The following is a 16275-nucleotide window of genomic DNA, read 5'->3' on the forward strand; positions in this document are numbered from 1 at the left end:
CTCCAAGAGCATCTTGGCTGGTGTTAAACTGCCTGGATTGAGAGCTCTCTTCTCTTTGTGGTTCCTTTTTTTTGTCTTTTAAAACAGAAATACGTAATGTTGGTGTGGTCACACCATCACATTTCCCTTTCTGTGCTCCTCATGCATGTCTCACCCTTTACACTGATACATGCAGCAGCCTAGGATGGGGCAGCCCATGAATTGCTCAGGAAAAGAAGTTAGAAAGCAAAAAAATTGTCATTAGAATTCATTTAAAAAAATAAAGTAGAAGGGGGAAATAACAGAGCAAATGCACACCAAACGTAGAAGGTAAACAAAAAATGAAGTAAATAATACATGTAAAACTGCCAGGGGTCTTCTGGTGCTGCCTCTTCTGGTGCTGCCTGTGGGTCGCCCACATCGCGAGGTGATGCCGCAGGTGGGCCTGGGTCGGGCCTGGACTTGGGCCTTGCGTGTGGGCGCGTTTGTCCTGAGCCTCAAGTGTGGATGCCCCATCCTGTTTCTAGCACGTCACTTGCTCGACTCCAGATACAAGTAGGAAAAGGAGCAATGTCTGCATTGGGCGGGGTGGTAAATCAGATGAGAGGTTGTACACGTGTGTACAAGCATAAAGTATGGCGCTGGGCTATCGGCACGTTTCGTGTTGGAGCACGCTGCCAGCACCATGCTCTCCAAGAAGGAATTTGTACCTAAAGGATACCTTGCTTACATGGAGGACAAACACTGCAAATTCAAACAATTTTCCGAATTTGAGGCTTGATGTAAGCTGCTGACGTGCCTCCCTACTTCCCAAACCAAAATCTTTTAATTTTGGGTGGATAGCACACAGTGTTGCCGCTGGAGCGGTGCAGCCTGGTGATGGGAGGGCAGAGTTTGGCTTGGGCTTCTGCGCTGGGGGACTCCTGGAGCTCAGGAGCCTTTCTGCTCCGTTCCTGTTCTGGGGCTGCTCGTACCGAGGGGCGCGGGAGGTGGCTCACGGGCTGCCTGTGAGGCTGGGCTGTACGGAAAGCTCTTCAAAGGGGTGGGCACTGATCTGTAGGGGAGTTCGGGTAATGCTGATGCCATAGCACCCCACAAGGCTTTTGGCCTGGCTTTATGTAAAGTCTCCTTTTTATCTTTTTTTTTTTTTTTCCTTTTTTTCTTTTTTGTACACACAGATCTAATCTTCTAGAAAATGCCCTGAAGGTTTGAGCAATCTACCAGTTGCAGGAACCCATAAAGCTTTTTTTTTTTTTTTTTTTCCCCATTGTGTAAGCATGACAAATCATTAATTTTTGATTGATTGCTTTGAATTATGGGTGCTCTGACATCCTTTCTGTAGCTGAACAGCTGTATAACAAATGAACATATCAGTGCTCACAAAAGATTGGAGATCTAACAGAAGCAATTACATTGTCAGCTCCTCCCTTCTGGCTTTTCCCAGGCAATGGAGGGAGGAAATTTTTTAACAGAAATTCCTCAAGTGGCTAACAATAATAATAAAAAAAAATACCTTTTTATAATTGAATTAGATTTTTATCTCTTCATTTCCAGTGAATTTCTGAAACCTTCAGAAGCCAGGATGCCTTTCTGCCTTGTGTAACTCAGAGAATCCCTTTGAACAAAATTTCATCCAAAGAATTAAGAAAAATAAAATCAAATTGTAATTTTTTGGTTGCTATTCCTTTAAGATTTCAGAATTGCACCAGTGCACTAAATGTGACCTCCATAACTTTTAAATTAAGAATTTATGCTGGCTTGAAATTTATGAAATATTTCAGCATGAAAGAAAGCCTTTTTCCCTCAGGAAAATTGAGCAATAAATCACAGCACTCTCGATTTACTGCCCTACAGCCAGCCAAAGATAGGATTTTTTTTCCTTCCCCCCTTCGTTCTGAAAAAAAAAAAAATGTAATCATATAAGACAGCTTAGCTGCTATCCTCCCACTCTCTAGAATTTTTAATTTCAGCTGTTTCTGCTTGGATTTATTTCCAATATTCCTGCTCGGCTTTTCAATTTCCTCAGTTATTAAATTTTAATTCAGTGCATTAGCATTTAAATTAAAAAAGGGTTTATTTTATCGAAATCGTTGGCTAGCCCCCATCCTGCTGCACATGAATTGCCTGTTTCTGCCATTTGCACAAAATGTGAAATGCAGCTAATATCTTTTAACTTGTATTTGCACAAATTCAGAAATAAAATTTCTGGGTTTGGAATAATATTGTCTTTCCAAGGAAGCCTCTAATCAGAGAGCTGGAGGAAGGAGGCAGGGAGGAGGTGGCGGCTCCCGCTCATCCCCTTCCTGCTCATCCCGTTCCTGCGACCGGGAGGGCAGGACTGGGCCGCCCGCAGGCGAGCCAGGTGTGTCTGGGCAGGGAGCTCCCCTGGGGGCTCCTTCCCTGCAACCCGGCCTCCAGGCAGGGCAGGGCTTAGAAGAGTCGGGGCTTGGGATGAGGAGCTTTGGGATGACACCCAGTGCCTCCATGCCCAATCCAGCCCGGCAGAGCAAATGCAAGGCACTATGGGATTTTGGTGTAATTTTAGGCTGTTTGAGCTTGGATGCTTTGAATTTTCTTCCAGCAAATTGCGTATTTTGGCCTTGTTTTCCTCCTGCAAAGAATGGATTGTTGCTTTAAACTTGGGAGGTTTCTGGTAGAGCACAACAAAATAATCGCACAAGTGATCTCCACCAGTTGTTTTTGGATATATCATGGGGATGGGAATAAAAACAAAAAATCACCTTCTTGGTGGAGCTGTCTCTGAAGTCCTGCCTCAGTCTCTGGAAAACTTGGTGCACCTGCTTGGATTTAAGTGCACGACACGTCCTGCCAAAATTAAACATGGAGGATGCATGTGACTCAGAATGGAAAAACTCAAGGTGGCTTTGGTGCAGAAGGCATCCAAAGTGTTGGAAGACAGCCTTGCCTTTCTTGACCTAAACAGCCTTTTTTAATGTGTTTTGCCCCACAGGCCGACGAGAGCAACAGCACTGGGAGGAGGAGCTCTTCCAGCAGGTACGTGACAGTTTTCTCTTCTGCGGTGTGACACGGTGGGCAGCTGCAGCTCTGCTGGGGTGTGCTGCCCCGTCTCAGAGATGGGTGGTGAGGAGAATGAGATGGGAGTTGTTAGAGTGCAGAGGCCATACACACATGTTTAGACTTCGCTAGAAATGGATGCAAGAAAGATAATTCTAGCCTTGGGGTCCACGAGGAGATGTTTGTGAGTGCAGCGGGGGGGCCCTGTGGCCATGCCTTGGTGCAACAACCATCACAGCACGCAGCTCTGATGGAGACTTCAGTCCGTGCTGCACAGGCTGGCTGGGGAAAGGGCCCATGGCCCAGAGGAAAGTGTGGCACAAAGGCAGGGGAGGTGCTGAGGCTGGGGCTGTTCATGCTGTGGCCTCACTACCTCCCGCCCGTCGGTGCTGTGGGGCATCTTTCCTTGTTGGGTGCACTGGGAGGCGGGAGGTGCACTATGGATGGTGCTTCTCCATCTCCGAGGGGCAGCTGGCCACCTAGCTTCCTTTCTCAGTCAGACAGAAATTCATTTTAATTGGGTTTCCTTTGGAAAGGTGTGCCAGGAGGACAGGGCATGGCATGGCTTTGGTGCTGGTTGGGTTTGTGTGGTCCTGTGAGCTGGTTCCGCCTGTCAGCTGTCCACCAGCAGCATGGCAAACTCATCGGCCAGGTTTAAAAAGTTTTGTGGTAAAAATAGGTGGAGATATAGGAGCTGAGAAATGTGAGGCTGGAAACGGTGTCAGCACTGAGATATACAGGGGAGGGGAGCACATGGTGTGGGAAGGGGAGAGGGCTGCAACAGAGAATGGAAACATCCACGAGAGTTGGTAGGAAAGTCAGGGAAGTGCCAGCACGTGGTGAGGGGACCACCACCCACACAGGGCACGTTTGTGGGTTACATCCGTTTGCGGGTTACATCGGCATGGATGGGGGAAGATAGGCAATGGAAAACAGGAGCCAGTTGACTGCTGTGGAAAAAGTCATTGCAGTGCCGGTTTTGACACCCGTCCTGGTGTCACCTCCATCAGCATCACCTGCCCTGTCCTCAGTGCGGCCCTTTGCAGCGAGCACCAGATCCCAGGCACTGCCGGCCTCCTGCAGAGGTGGAGCTGTATTTCGTGCCCTCCTGTCTGCACTACCCAGTGGTACCATCTCTCTGCTAATGGTATTCCGGAACACCTTTCGACTTCCTCCCAAGACTCAAAAGCACTAAGGAGATCTCCAAAATGCTCTGTGCAGCACTGGGTGCTCCGTGCTGCCACAGCCACCTTTGCGAGGTTTCCAAATGAAACTGCCATTTTGCGGTGCTGTGGCGGTGCCCGGCTTTGGGCACCTCTTGGGTACCTGATGGCTGGGGCTCGGTGTGCAGATTTCAGCATGGGGGAGCAAGCACCAGCATCGGATGTCTTATGCAAAGGAAAATTTAAGTTTTCCCAGCTGGGGAAAGCTCATCAGTGAGGACCAGCAGTGCTTGCTTTCAGAATGCTGGGAATTAGCCTGGACAAAGCACTGGGAGGAAAGCTGAAAATTGGCTAAGGAGCTGAGCATTGCTTGCTTCCCCCAAAGTTTTTATCCTGACTTTTGATCTGATCTTGTAGCTCCCAGTGGAGGGTTTTGCAGTGCTGGTCCATGAGCTCAGTCTCATGTGGACACAGATGTCTCGCAGGTGTCTGGTGTGGATGTCCTCCCTTCCTGGGCGTGCAGGAGGTGCCCTCGGGCTAAGGACCTGAGCATCCTCTTGGGTGTGAGCCAGAGCCTCTCCAAAGGCAGGCACCCAAACTTGTAGCAGTGGCAGAACTGCTTCCAGCAGCATCACTCTTTATGTACATAGAGAAAGAGCGTGAGGCTGGCCATCACATATTTTCTTTTAGAAAAGTGGAAACAAAATCCACATCAGCATCTGCCTGGCTGAACAAAAGATGTTCAAAAAACATTTAAAAAAAAACAAAAAACAGTTGTTTAAAAAAAAAATGCTGTCAGTGACTGAAGGTTGAAATTTGGATTTGATGAAATCTTCTGAGGCCACTAATGGCTGGGGATACAGAGTAGTTGTTTTTTGAGGTTGTTGCTGCTTGAAACTGTCTCATTAATTGCAAGCTATCATGTTAGGTTTTAAGTATTCATTTATATCAGGAAAAAGTATAAGCAAAATAAGGTTGCCAGGGCAACTTTACCTTTTTACAATTTTTTTTATTATTACTTTTTTTACTATAGCATGCTTGATATTAATGTGGTGACCATAGTATTGGGCCGCTCCTGTTTTTATTTATTTATTGGATTGGATTGATTTTATTCTGTTTCAAGTAAATGTTAAAAGCTCTGAAGGCACAGGATTTTACTGATCTTATCACCTCTATAGCTCTGATTGGGCCTGTCTGCTGCCTTTGAAATAACATTGGTTCAGCGTGCAGCCATTTTCAGCTGAGAATTAGTGGTGGCAGAAAGCGCACTGTTTCCTACCTTATTAACTTGTATGTGGATCCTGTACCTCACTGTATGCTTGTTAATGGGATATTTTAAAAACCAAGGAGAATTGTTAGGAGCATAGGAAAACTCTTATTTTAAGGGAGCGAGAGATGGCTGTTTGCCTTGGAGAAGATGACAACTAAGAGACAACATGACAAAGCTGTGCATGTTATTGAACACTCCAGAAAAGGAGTAGATCAGAGACTTCTTTTTTTCCCTTTTGCAAGAAAAAAGAGGCAGTCAACAAAATTAAAAGGTAGGAAATTAAAAGCCGATAAGGATTCTTTTTTCACAGAATCACACAGAATCACAGAATCACAGAATTTCTAGGTTGGAAGAGACCTCAAGATCATCGAGTCCAACCTCTGACCTAACGCGAACAGTCCCCACTAAACCATATCCCTAAGCTCTACATCTAAACGTCTTTTGAAGACTTCCAGGGATGGTGACTCCACCACTTCCCTGGGCAGCCTGTTCCAATGCCTCACAACCCTTTCAGTAAAGAAGTTCTTCCTAACATCTAACCTAAAACTCCCCTGGCTCAACTTAAGCCCATTCCCCCTCATCCTGTCACCAGGCACGTGGGAGAACAGACCAACCCCCACCTCGCTACAGCCTCCCTTGAGGTACCTATAGAGAGCAATAAGGTCGCCCCTGAGCCTCCTCTTCTCCAGGCTGAACAAGCCCAGCTCCCTCAGCCGCTCCTCGTAGGACTTGTTCTCCAGGCCCCTCACCAGCTTCGTCGCCCTTCTCTGCACCCGCTCAAGCACCTCGATGTCCTTCTTGTAGCGAGGGGCCCAAAATTGAACACAGTACTCGAGGTGCGGCCTCACCAGAGCTGAGTACAGGGGAACAATCACCTCCCTAGCCCTGCTGGTCACACTGTTCCTGATACAAGCCAGGATGCCGTTGGCCTTCTTGGCCACCTGAGCACACTGCTGGCTCATATCCAGCCGACTATCCACCATCACTCCCAGGTCCTTCTCTGCCTGGCAGCTCTCCAACCATTCCTCTCCCAGCCTGTAGCTCTGCTTGGGGTTATTGCACCCCAGGTGCAGGACCCGGCACTTGGCCTTGTTGAACTTCATGCAGTTTAAGTTTTCTTGCATGATGGGCTGTTGGAGCTGTTGGAGCATATTGTCAAGAGCTGGGCACTCGAGTGGCATTCAGGAGCTCAAACGGAGGATGTCATCTCTAGGAGACAAGGCTCACCTGGGTGACCCATGGTGATGTGGGTCTCTCTTCTGGATGAGAGATGTTTCCGGGGGATCAGTTACCCTGCTGCTGTCTGTGGAAAGTTCCTTTAACCTTCTCCTGAAGCCCCTCCTGAGCAAGGGAAATAGATCTGGATTCACTCGCTATCTGCACGCCAGCCTTGTAGGGCTGCGGACCTCAGGGTGGCTGTTGGGAATCCTCACGACACCATCACAAGGCAAACTGCTTACCAATAATTAATGTCAGCATTCAGATGGTGGGCTCTGGATCTCGACAAGAAATAATTGAAAAACCAAATGTGCAATTATGTCTGACAAGCAGCGTGTGCTTTTCTTGGTCACCAGAGCCTTGTGTAGTCATGTGTTAGACACGGTTTTATATAATTATTACTGTTTATGTGGTGGGTGTCAAAGGAAGGAAGATTTTTAGTTTCAAGTCCTCCGTTGGCTATTTATTTTAAAGTCATTAGATTTGTTTTCAGACTTAACTACACTTAATGTGTGAGACTCCTGCTGAATAAATCAGACCCTGATATAGGAACTGCATCTGTTTGCGGAGGGAACGGAGCCAGCTGGAAGCTCAGCCCCCGTCTGCACGAGGGCTGTCACCAGCCGGGGAACCCGCTTGCAGCACAGATGTAACTGTGCAGAAAATCCTGCTTCACTCCCCAAACGGAGGTAAATCCCAGACCCGCTGGGTCTGTGAACTGGCTGTGAGAGCCTGGATGGGTCCTGTAGTTACTGCATCATTTCCCAGCACTGTTGTAAGGGTCCCAAAGACGGTGGGAGCTTTCTTGGAGGTGAAGCTTCAGCAGAAGGGCTGTGCGGGACATGAACATTTCCAGCGGCTCCTTTGGCTGGGATGTCGAGGTCTCCCAGCTCTGACGTGGTGCACTTTTGCCTAACATGTCAGAGCAAGCTGTGGTGCTTAGGTGCTCTGGCAGTTTTGGTCTTTATCAAGAAGATTGTTGTCAGGAAAGGTTGTGTGTTTTAATAGACCAAGATAGCTGGAAAGTACTAAATGTGCTGCTTTGTTTCTCTTCACCAGATTTTAATTTGTAGTTTTACCTCTTCAAAAATTATGTGATTTCAATAAGATGTGTAAATAAGACTATTTCAGTAAGATGTTTCCACCTGGAGGAGAAGGTGCCAAGACATTCTTGCACCTACTTTGCTCCTTTGCCTTACTGGTGGTATCTTTTCTCCTCCTTCCCTCTCTGTGCATTCTGTCCTTTGCAGACACATCTTCATTTGCAGCTCTTTTAACCCAAAGGGAGGTTTGCCAGGGATGGCACCATCTCTTCTGCAGGCTCCTCTCCCACCTGACCAGTCCTCACCATGTCCCCAGCTTTCAGGGAGGAGGATCTCCAGGAGTGGCCAAGCATGGGTGGGCATCCCTGGGACATGGTTCTCTGAACCTCTAAAGAAAGTTCTGCACCCCACGAAGGGATGTGTGTGAGTGTTTCTAAGAAGCCAAAGTATTTAAACTGTTTCCCCTTCCTTTACAAGGCCACCCATGGGATTTTCAGTCCCAGAAGAGCTTAAGATACCCTGATCCTGCATCAGAAAGAGACAAAGTATTAATAACCAGGCAAGGTATTTAGTAAGTCTTGGTGCTCTCTGAAGGATTCTCACTAGCCATCTTCAAAAAGGTGCAAACAAACCAACCAGCCGACCAAAAAGGAACAAACCAACCCCCCAGAAATCCCCACTAGCTGATTTAAGAAAAGTGGACAGTGGTGTTAAGTTCTGTGCTGTGATGAAGACAAAAACTGTGGGAAACCTATGCCGCTTTCCTTGAAACACAGATCAAGGTCAAGGTGCCATAGGTGTACACGTAAAAGATGAGACAACAGTGCATAGATGCATCCCAGTGCCTATGGAACCGACATGTTCTCTGCATAATCCATGCCAATTTGCCAAGCCAGACCCAGGAAAGCCTCTGATGGCTTGAGGTGGAGAAATGTGTCTTTCTGGAGATGTGAAGTTCATGAGACGCAGTAGCAATATTGTCTTGGGCAAAGCTAAGTTACCAGGACATAATTTTTCTTAGGTCATTTGCTCTCGTGGCCAGCTTGTGGTTGTTCTGATAAGAGCTTATAGTCTTCTATCTTGTTTACTTTAAATGCGTGTGTATCTCCAGCAACAGGACATCTGCCACCTCATTTGTATCACTCCCCAGCTGAGGAGTTCTTCCAGTCCCGAGGTCCTGTCTCCTTTTCTGGCCGTCTCTTCTGTTTGCTCATTTTATCCCATTCTTCTCACGGCCGTGCTGTGTCATGCTCTCACCCATGGGTCCACGGCAGTCTGGTGTGAGCTTCTCCTGGTGGTGTCGGGGGACCTATGGAGGTCTGCAGACAGTTGTCACCCCCTCAGTCATTTCTTAGTCAAGCAACATAGAGCTCTTTCGCTGATATAAATAAATCCTTAATCTATTCTCTTTGTTTTTCCCTGAATTTCTTTGTCTCTGTTGACATTTCCATGCTTGAAAATTTAAAGACGCTGGCAGCTATTCTATTATCATCTTAAATTTAGTTTTTAACCTGCATCATTTGTATGTCACAGTTTTTATCAGACTGAATTCTTTTGCTTTTGGCAAACACTGAGCGTTTGTTTCTTGTTGGATAAGCCCATTTTTATTTTTTTTTAATTTGGTTAGACTTCCCTCTTCAAACCATCCTCAAGATACTCCTAATAAGGACTTAAGGGAATTTGTTTTGCTAATAACTTAGGAATTCTTTGTGGCTCTTTACTATTGTTCATGTTTGTATTTTAATGTTTATTTTCTAGAGGAGAGGCAGCCTGATTTGGTCCTGTAATTTACCTGTTCTGAAGGATTTGGAGCTTTGGAGCTGTTGAGCATCCCTTGAGGAATGAACACACAATTAAATTTCTCTTACACTTACTAAAGCAGTTTGTTGTTAGGAAAGGTTGTGTGTTTTAGTAGACCAAGAATGTTCAAAAAAAAAAAAAAAAAAGTATGCTGCTTTGTTTGTATGTTTTCCTTAGATTTTAGCAGTTTTTTCATTTATGGTATTATCTCTTCAGAAACATTTTATTTCTTTTATGTCTTGAGACCCTCACTGCTACAAAGCTGTTGATACAGCATGCATAAGAACTCTCAGAGCAGATGAACACATATTCCTGTTAAGAATTTCTTCTTTTTTGCATTGGGGGATTCCTGCTAAATGCAGGCATATGTGTTCTGCAGTCAGTTAAATTATGGTGACGGTCGAGGTTAGGATCACTACGTAAAGCTCAGAACATGATGGTGCAACAATCAGGCTAGAACACTAGAAATCACTTCAGTTGATGCTTTCTTGAGATTGTGCTGTTAGTTGGTCCCTGGGGTCCTCGTGGTGCTGATCATGCTATGCATGATTACCACCATGCCATGTGTTGGATTAGTTAGTTTGGTGGTTTTGAAAGTTATTGCCTCTCTTTTTGGCTGATGTTGCCTCTCTCTGATGGCTGGCTGCCATCTGAGGCAGGTAGTGATCCAACTTGATGCATCTCTCTTCTAAAAAGCTCTTAGGTTATTCTGAATTTATGAACTCCATGACAGCTGTGGTATCTATTGAGCAACGTTTTTCCAGGGTTGCCTAAATGGCAGTTACTGTTGTATTTCTGCCTGCAGAAGGATGTGGTGTCACACTCTGATTTTAGTTTGTTTTTGGAGGGAAAAGCAGAAAACTTGGATGTGTCCCAGGAAAGGACAAGGTTTTGGGCTGTATTTCTTACCTCAGAAATTATCTTTGCATGTCCAATTAATGTGATCTCCTCAAATCTAATTGCTAAATTTGCAGGATGGGTCTCAAAGCCCCTGAGAGTTGCACATTAATCCTGGTTAGCCTCAGCTTATTTTGGTTAGTTTGTAAGTGATTACTGCATTCCAAAAAGTCATCTCTGGCACAGGGTGGGTGCACCAGCCTGGTGAAGCAAACCCTCTGGCTGACCAAGGATACAGCCCATAGGACTCTGAATGAAGCAAGCAGAGAGATTTGAAGTAACACTTCCAAGCAGCGACCTTGAAGTCCTCGAAGCATGAGGTTCACATGAGCATGTTGCATGGGCTCTGACCCATTTTTTTTTTTTTAATTTTTTCTGTTTTTCAGCAAGTTTTGCTCCTCCACTGATGGAGGTAGGAGGAGTTCCAATTCCCCAAAATGATTTCAGAGAACGAGAGTATACAGGTTCTTCTTGTAATGTTTGCTTTCAGAGGTTGTACCCACACTTTGAGAATATGCAATGACATCTTGGTGATTCTGAAAAGAACTGAAATCTCCTGGGGGAACGGTAGTGACCATGACCTTCCTGTGCTGATCCGTTACCAGGAGTTCGTGTTATCAACGTGCAGTAGCATGTGGTGCCACCAGCATATGGTGCTACCACTAAGAGTGCTGCTGGCATTCTTCTTCCTTCTCTGGTATCTGTGCTTCAAAACGTGGATGGGTTCCCAAACACTTCTGGAAAGAATTGTAAGGTATATTTAAATGTGTGTACAGTATGTATTAAGGAAGTGTGTTCACTTTACTTCATTCAAGAGACATCAGGAGAGGTTGCTTGCTCCTATGGAGGGGAGATTCCCAGTAAGAGGATCTCTTTTCTGGCAAACCAATTGGAGCATGACTCAATGACCAGAGCGAGCTATCCATGCTGGAGATATAGTACTTATTTTGGAGGATAATGACTCATAGGAGAGACCCAGAAATGTGTTTGTTACTCCAGAACTTTGCACATCAAAATCAAGGCAGCCTCCATAGAAGAGAGGCACTAGATCAAACTGCAGGTGTGCTTTTGGCAGAGAAACAGCTCTAGAGCTCAGGAGGTTGGGTTGGATGAGTAGGTTGGTTGCTGTGAGGGAAAATTTGAAGCAGGAAGCATCGAAACTAGAAGCAAAATGTTCAGCTGTGTCACTGGAAAAAAATACACGTAGCCTCATCTTTTCTCTCTTTTAACCCTAAACTTGAAAGCCTTTTTGCCCCGTAACATCTGTGAAAGAGGTGGCCCTGGTGGAGGACACCAGGCAGTTCCCCTGCTTTCTGACCCACTCCACTTCTCTCCTCCCCATGCAAGGCATGGTGCCCACACAGTGGGGCTGCCCTGGGGAGCAAACGAGAGCTAAGAAGAGGGGGTAGGAAGGGCACCATAAATCATTTGTCAATCAAGCAAATTTTCATTTTAAATTGTTGTTTTTCTGCTTTCATCATCTCCGTGTAAACTGAGAGTTCATTACCAGCTGTTCTGTCCATTCTACTTCTCTTAGCTCCAGTCCTGGCAGGAACCTTCTGACTCTGAAAACCATGGCAGAGGTCTGTAAGTTGAGCCCAATGTTTTTTCAGCACTACATTTTTTGCCTGCTTTCATTTCTGACAGCTGAAGCCTTTTGATAAGGCATGAGATGAGCGAGCTGCCTGTTGGTTTTGAGAAGGCAAGCTGTAGTGTCATACGGGTGACGTTATCTCAGTGGGCTCTGCAAAGCATGGCCTTTCAAGTGTCCACTTCATGGTCCCAATTACTCTGCTCTTCTGAACCTCTTTGGTCCTGCAGACCAGAAGAGCAGGCCAAGCACTGTACAAGTGTGTATTTTAGTAGTGTAAAAGAGGACACATCATGCTTTCCCAAGGGGAAGTTAGATATCGCCATCATCAATATCATCAAGGCATTAGTGACGTACTGACGTGGCTAGGTTCTAATAGCCTGAGTGGTGTCCAGGGAAAAAAAAAAAAGGAAAAAAAGAAGATGCTTCATGTTTGCTGCTGGGGAGGAAGAGCTTTGTTTGTAGGTGTTGACTCAGACTATGTCCTTCTCATTTGTTTCCTTTTCCTCTCCTTTTCAGGAGAAAACACACAGGAGCTGACGTTGAAAACTGAGTCTCCACTGATCTCACTTTGCTCCTCCCCAAAAGCTCAGCAGGATATGCGCTATAAAAATAGCCTCATTAGAAGCCATCTGAGTACATATACAATCACAGATCACTCAAAAGGGAGCACAGAGCATGCATGTTTCTGTTGCTGTCTTCAGAGAATTACATGACAAATTATTCCTAGCTGGAAGAAATGTCCTTTTGTAATTGAGGTTTTTTCTCATTCTTTCATAAGGGAGGAGTGTGTGTTTTTTAAGTAGCTTTTAGTCACTTTCATTATTTATGAGAATGCTACTCCAGATCAGAAAAAGCAAACTGCAAATGCGAGTTTCTTCTGGCTGCAGCAGCTGACTGATCCCATTTGCTTTCAGTCATTGCCGGTTCCGCTTATCACAGCCAGGAAGAAACGCTCTCCAAAGATAAAAACGACACCATATTGCAGCTCTTTGGTTTGCACCTCTTTCTCCTCCTTTTCCTTCTTCGGCAGGAGATGGGCTGGAAGCCTCTGGCCACATCCTGAGAGTGTTACGGTGCAGAGGAGACAGCTGCAAAGAGTTGCCCATTTCCTTTCTGTCCTCCCACCTGGGAGAGCTCCTACCATTGCTCCTTGTTTTGCTGTCCCTGGGGCATCACCTGGACTACTTGGCTTTATAGCCCAAACCGTGCAACTTGTGCAGTCACTTGTCCATAGTTTGTGGTTGCATCATCTGGCTGTGTAAAGCCTCAGGCCTCCAGGAGCTATTGTAGCTGTACCTAAATGGGTCCCAGAACACATATCTACCTGTAGCTGTCCAAATCCCCGTGATGACTCTTAAACAAGCCTGCTTAAATCTCTTCTGCCTTCACATGCTTGTATTTGTCATGAAAGTGGCTGTAACGTCATTGGAAGATGAAAGTCTGATGATCAAAGCGAGCAGCAATGTTGAAATGAGCATTGTGAGATGGTAGAGCTGGTAATACGGTAATTGGCTCTGTGGCCTAGTTACATAGAGGAGTGACACATACAAGTACAATGTTTGTTTGCCTCTTTAATGTTTAAAATCCATAGGGCCTGTGTTCTGGGAAGGAAGGAGCTCCAGTAGGAGCATGCGTTGAGCAATGGTGTGAGCAGTGTGTGATCCTAAGGTTTGTGCCTCCTCTCCTCAGCAAGGGAAAGCCTCTTGGATCTCCAAGCTCCACAGCTTAGTAAAGACAAGACAATAAGTAGTAAAGGAGGTTGGTATTACCCAGGAGAGCTCAAAGACATGGAGAAGAATTTAAATACACCCTGTGGAAGGAGGTAGGGTCTAAGCTAGCACCCAGTGGAAGGAAGTTAGCAGATTATGCACTCTGCTAATCTCTGGTCTCATTTCTCTGAGGAGTTTTTGTCATATGCAAACAGTACTTTGAAGAATGTCCTTTTCCCAGGAGATAAGCCATGGATGTTAAATGCAGGCTGGACTTAATAGAGGGAGTTGCAGTGGGTCTGTGGAAGGCCACACCTGAACACTGTACAGTTCAGAGCCACCATGAGTGGGATGGATGCAGGTACCCAGGAGTGGAATCTGACTCACGGGAAGTTGTCCCTTAGTTCTTGTGCGCTGCTGTCTCCACCAAGTGGAGGCTCTGACCACATTCTTGGTACCTGTGTGTTACCCAGCAGTGCCCTGCAGGAATTCAGAAGATGGAGCTGGTCTCAGTGTTGGCACAGCATGAGCTCTCTGCCTCATGGTCACAACATTTGGAGACACAGTCACTTTTTGGTTCGTGGTGAGGATTACTTCTTCCAGGTCATAATACCAATTCTTGACTTAACTGAAGGTCAGGCAGCATGTTCTCAGTTACTGTCATTCTCAAGGGAATTTTCTGGGAAATGTTCTGGATCTGCTGCTGCTTTCTCCTTCTTTACATGGAGACCCTTTGACCTGTCTGGAACGAGGGAAAGCAAAACGCTGCATAACACACAGCAAGTGCAGTTTTGAAGACTTGCAAGGGATGCAACATCCTAGGACCAGAGGGGTAATGAAGAAATTATGCTTTACTGGGTCATGTCTCTTTGGCTCCTCACAGACCTGCAGTACTCCCCCTCTCCATCCTATCTGAAGTTTCCAATGTCTACTCTTTTTTCTCTACCAGTTTGCTGTGAGGTGTTTGTAGAGTTTTTTAAAGCCACAATTGGAGGTTTCAAACTCTGCTGTCCCACATGGATCTTCAGCCCTCCTTCCCCTGGTCTCAAGAGACAATTATATTCAGTTCTTCGTGACATCACCTCAGACCCAAGAAGCCTGGACTGATCCTAATTTTGATCTAGTCACAGGAGCACTGGCTGAACTTCACATGAGAGCAGAAGAAAGGGGCCTCCACGGATGGTGCCAGTGCTTGCCAGGAAAGCCATCTTTCACCATTGGTGCCTCCTCATCTCTCTCCAAAGCTGCATGGCCCCCGGTGGAGGCATCAAGTGAGCTGTCTGAGAGCCAGGCCTGAGCCCAGTGTTTTCAGTGCTGCGCTGTTGGATGAAGTAGCACCACGGTCCTGTTTCTTTTTCAAGTGCAGCTCACAGTCCCCTGCCGCGCTGGTGGCTAAGTGCTGGGAGATGGATGTAGAAGACCATGTTGATTACTAAGCCAACTAAGTGGATTTCCAGACTACCTATGCAACTTCTGCCTCCTTCCTGTCAAGGTGGATCTATAACAGCAGCCGTCTGTCAGCCCTGCTACTCCTGGCCTGAAGAGGGACCTTCATGCCTGGGTCTTCATGCCTGGGGAGCTTTTTGGTTGCTGTTTCCAAGCAGATTGAGTCTGTCACTGGACAGTCACCATGAAAATGGTGATCGTTGCTGTGCCCTTAGGGACCACTCTCATTGCCACTATTTGCAAGTCAGCCCCACCACCCAAGTCAAGATCTTGTTTTGTGGTCTTGAGACAAGTTACCCCACGTAGTCTTACTGTCAGTCCCTCAGAGGCTGTAAGAGTAAAAATGAGGAAGATATTCTCAATCTGTGGATGTAGAAGTACCAGGGAAGATAGGAGGGGGCTGCTGCCTTCACCTGCTGTTTTCAGGAGCTGTTTTCAGGGCCCTCGTCACACATCATGTGAAGTAATCCCAGTCTGCTGGCTCCTCTGTCCCCTGCTGGCACATCCGTAGGAGAGGGAAGGTGGGCTGGGACCGTGTTGCCCTTCAGTTACATTTATGTGAAGGTATTTTGCAAAACCATTGTGCTCCTGTGGATATTTAGCTCGGGTGAATCTGCAGCTGAAGCTTGGCTAAAGCTTGGCATCAGCCAGTAGCTGGAAAATATCTGTGGGATATGAAATTATAAGAGTAATAGAAGAACACAGCTCTTCCTTCTTAAGCAAAACAGCAACAGTCATGAAGAAGATAAATTTGCTGTCAGGGGTGTGGGACTAATTCCAGCCACATGCAGCTCAACAAGGGAAACACAACACAGCATTTCCTTGCAGTGTGCTTGTGTTTGGGGTGGCATTCTCTGCATTTTGGCTTGTGTAGTCTGGGCTCTGGAGCCCTCAGTGCTCTGAAACAGGATCTGGCTTACGCAGTAAAACACCAGCACCTCGGGCTGCTAGAGGTGAAGGTGTGTCCTGGGGCTGTGGCAGCAGGGGTGGGAGCATATATATATATACTGAAAAAAATCTCTTGTAGTTAGTGTTCATCATTTATTCCCTAGATGTGGCATGTGAGCGGGACGTGGCTGTGCATAGACCTCACCACAGGGTCACCATGCAGGCGATGCCG

At 46.3% G+C, this 16275-nt stretch overlaps 1 protein-coding gene across 4 annotated transcripts in view; it reads left to right on the plus strand.

The window, feature by feature from the left end:
- Positions 1-16275, plus strand: part of ZNF618 (zinc finger protein 618) — a 171347-nt gene that overhangs the window by 67126 nt on the left and 87946 nt on the right. For all 4 annotated transcript variants that reach the window (XM_032200546.1, XM_032200548.1, XM_032200547.1 and 1 more), the window contains exon 2: positions 2951-2994. In XM_032200546.1, coding sequence (XP_032056437.1) covers positions 2951-2994 — 44 coding nt within the window. The remainder of the gene's footprint in view (positions 1-2950; positions 2995-16275) is intronic.

Source organism: Aythya fuligula, chromosome 19 (assembly GCF_009819795.1).
Source record: "Aythya fuligula isolate bAytFul2 chromosome 19, bAytFul2.pri, whole genome shotgun sequence".
Classification (NCBI taxonomy): domain Eukaryota; kingdom Metazoa; phylum Chordata; class Aves; order Anseriformes; family Anatidae; genus Aythya; species Aythya fuligula.